Below are 2366 nucleotides of genomic sequence, written 5' to 3' on the forward strand. Positions count from 1 at the left end.
GGGGGGGGGGCACTTTATATTAGACACGGGGCTGGCTCGATCCGGGCTGGGCGCCGTACCGAATGAACATACCCGCCCGCGGCACGCAGCATCGCCGCCCAGTCGACATTCAGCTGGAGCGACTGGACCGTCATGTTTCCCCAGCGGCCCGGCCATGGGTCGAGTGCCCGTGGAGAAACTCGGGCAGAATAGAGATCAAAAAAATGGGCTCGTTGGGAGAACCGAGCTGAGGATGCCGGGGCCAGCACGCATTAGATGGGGAAGGTGGCATGCCGGTCAATGGTAACCCGTCAGCGCACCTCGCAAGTGGTCGAATTCCGCATGCCCACCTGGCCGCGCATTGAAATAGGCCAGACTCAATGAAAGGGCAGCCACTTCTCCAGGCTGCCGAAGCACGAAGCCCGGAAGGCCTCCCTCCGATGTCGGCTCTTGGGCTTGGTCACACCGTCGCAGGGAGGCCAACGTGTGCTCCAGTACCCGGGTGAGGGTCTCGCGCCCGGCTGGGCGGGGTGCGGTGAGGGTGGCGAGGAGAATCCTTCTCGGAGCTTTGGCCGAGGCCGCCACATTCGCCGGGCAAAGCAACAGGCATATCAGGAAAAGCAGGGCCCAAGCCATTTGACAGGTCGAGATGGTGCGCGCGGCAACAGCCTGGAGTCGGGGCGATCGGATGCGGAGCTCACCGGAAGCCAAGGGTAGCTGGCCCCTCACAAGCATGGGACTTAGAAGGGCTGAGTGGGAGATAATTGCAGGCGAAGGCAGCACAAGACGGAGGAAGGCTACACAAGGAGGAGAAGCAGGAGGAGGAGGAGGAGGAGGAGGATCGGGCGCATAGTGAGCGAGGGATATGCCCAACACCGGCCAAGCTGAAGAATGTCCCGAGGCGCCAGTCGTCTCATCCCAGTCAGTTGTGGGCTAACATCGGGGCGATCAGTTGCTCATGTGACAAACGTGCTCCCTGCCGCCAGCTACCAATGTTCGTGCCTTGAGAGAGAGAGATGACACAGCCTTCCCCGGGGCAGGGGGCGGGAGGGAAGGTTCCCAGGCCCCGGGCTGGCAACAACGCCCAGCGGACGCTGTTGCCCCGGATCGCAAGCCGGGCCAGGCACCCCAAATTTGGGTCGCAGCCCCCCGCCCTGGATCGCCGCCGGCCCGATCACCCTTCAGCCACTCCCCTCCTGGCATGGCACTGCTTGCCCTGTGTCCATGAGCCCCCGCCCCCTATCAGCGCCTCCCTCCCTCGCCCCCTCCTTTGTGCACCCCATTACTCCTCCCTCTCTTTCTTTCTCCTGCGCGAATTGCTCATCTGGCCCAGCTCCCCTCCCCCTCGGCACACGAGAAAGAGACAGACGCCGTTGTCGACATGGCACCCAACAGCAACAGTGGCGGCGGCAGCGCCAGCACCAGCTCTCCGGCAGAGCCATCCCACAATGACCCCAGCCTGGTGTGTGCCATCGTTTTCGAGGATGCCCCGGTCATCCGGGCGGCTCTACGCCACCGGGCCGCCGGTCTCCCTTGGGCGGAATTCTCACTGGCCACCGTGCGACGTACCCTGCGCGCGGAGGTCTCAGCCGAGCCTCCAGTCGCCGGGGCCGCGGACTCGGACCAACCATCGGTCTTCGAACTGTCAGCCGACCCGCATGACCACCCGACCAACCCCCTGCCGGAGCTCTTCCACAACGGCGTGCGCATCGACTTTGCCAATGAGCCAGGCAACACCATGATCCGTGGCTACCCGCGAGATATGGACGAGGTGTGTGCCTTTTTCGACCGCGCAGGCATTCGCGTCCAGGTGCGCTCCCGTGTGTCTGCCCCGCCATGGCATGGCCAGGAAGGCTGACCCCATTTGCCAATGCCCCCCCCCCCCCCCCCCCAAAGCGCCTGACTCGATCGGAGCCGCCGTCCATCATGGCACGGCTCTTCTTCGTGGCCGCCCTGATTGGAGTCGTGGCGGCGGTCTGGTCATCGGGGCCACACCAGCTCAGTTCCCCGAAAGGGTGGGGGCTTCCCCTGCCGGAGGGCATTCCCTTGTGGGGCCTCGCGGCCGGTGCGGCCGTGGCTGGCTGGCTGCTGGCCTGTACAGTGGCCCTCCTCAAGCTTGGATATTACCAGCTCCGATCGGGAGGGTCGCTGGAAGCGGTGTCCTTCGCTCCGGAGTCACGTGCGCGCCCTCACCTCGAGAGCGACCGGTGACTCTTCACGTCCTTGGGCACGTGCGAGCTATCGCAACCACATCTTATCATTTTACAAGCCCGTTGGGAGAAGCGGCGTGTGGCTGCCCGTGGCGGAGGGTGGGGAGTCGGCGTTCTGCCGGCGCCCAGGCGGGCCGGCCTGGACGCGCGATGCGCCAACGGGGCGCACCCGAGCGC

At 65.2% G+C, this 2366-nt stretch overlaps 1 protein-coding gene across 1 annotated transcript; it reads left to right on the forward strand.

Moving 5' to 3' along the window:
- Nucleotides 1–1167: 1167 nt before the first annotated feature.
- H696_01070 (hypothetical protein) lies at nucleotides 1168–2366 on the forward strand. The gene is made up of 2 exons (XM_009494954.1): nucleotides 1168–1789; nucleotides 1876–2366. The coding sequence occupies exons 1-2, from the start codon at nucleotides 1361–1363 to the stop codon at nucleotides 2188–2190; spliced, it is 744 nt and encodes a 247-aa protein (XP_009493229.1). The 5' UTR covers nucleotides 1168–1360; the 3' UTR covers nucleotides 2191–2366.

The sequence above is a fragment of the Fonticula alba genome (genome assembly GCF_000388065.1).
Source record: "Fonticula alba strain ATCC 38817 unplaced genomic scaffold supercont2.2, whole genome shotgun sequence".
Classification (NCBI taxonomy): Eukaryota; order Rotosphaerida; family Fonticulaceae; genus Fonticula; species Fonticula alba.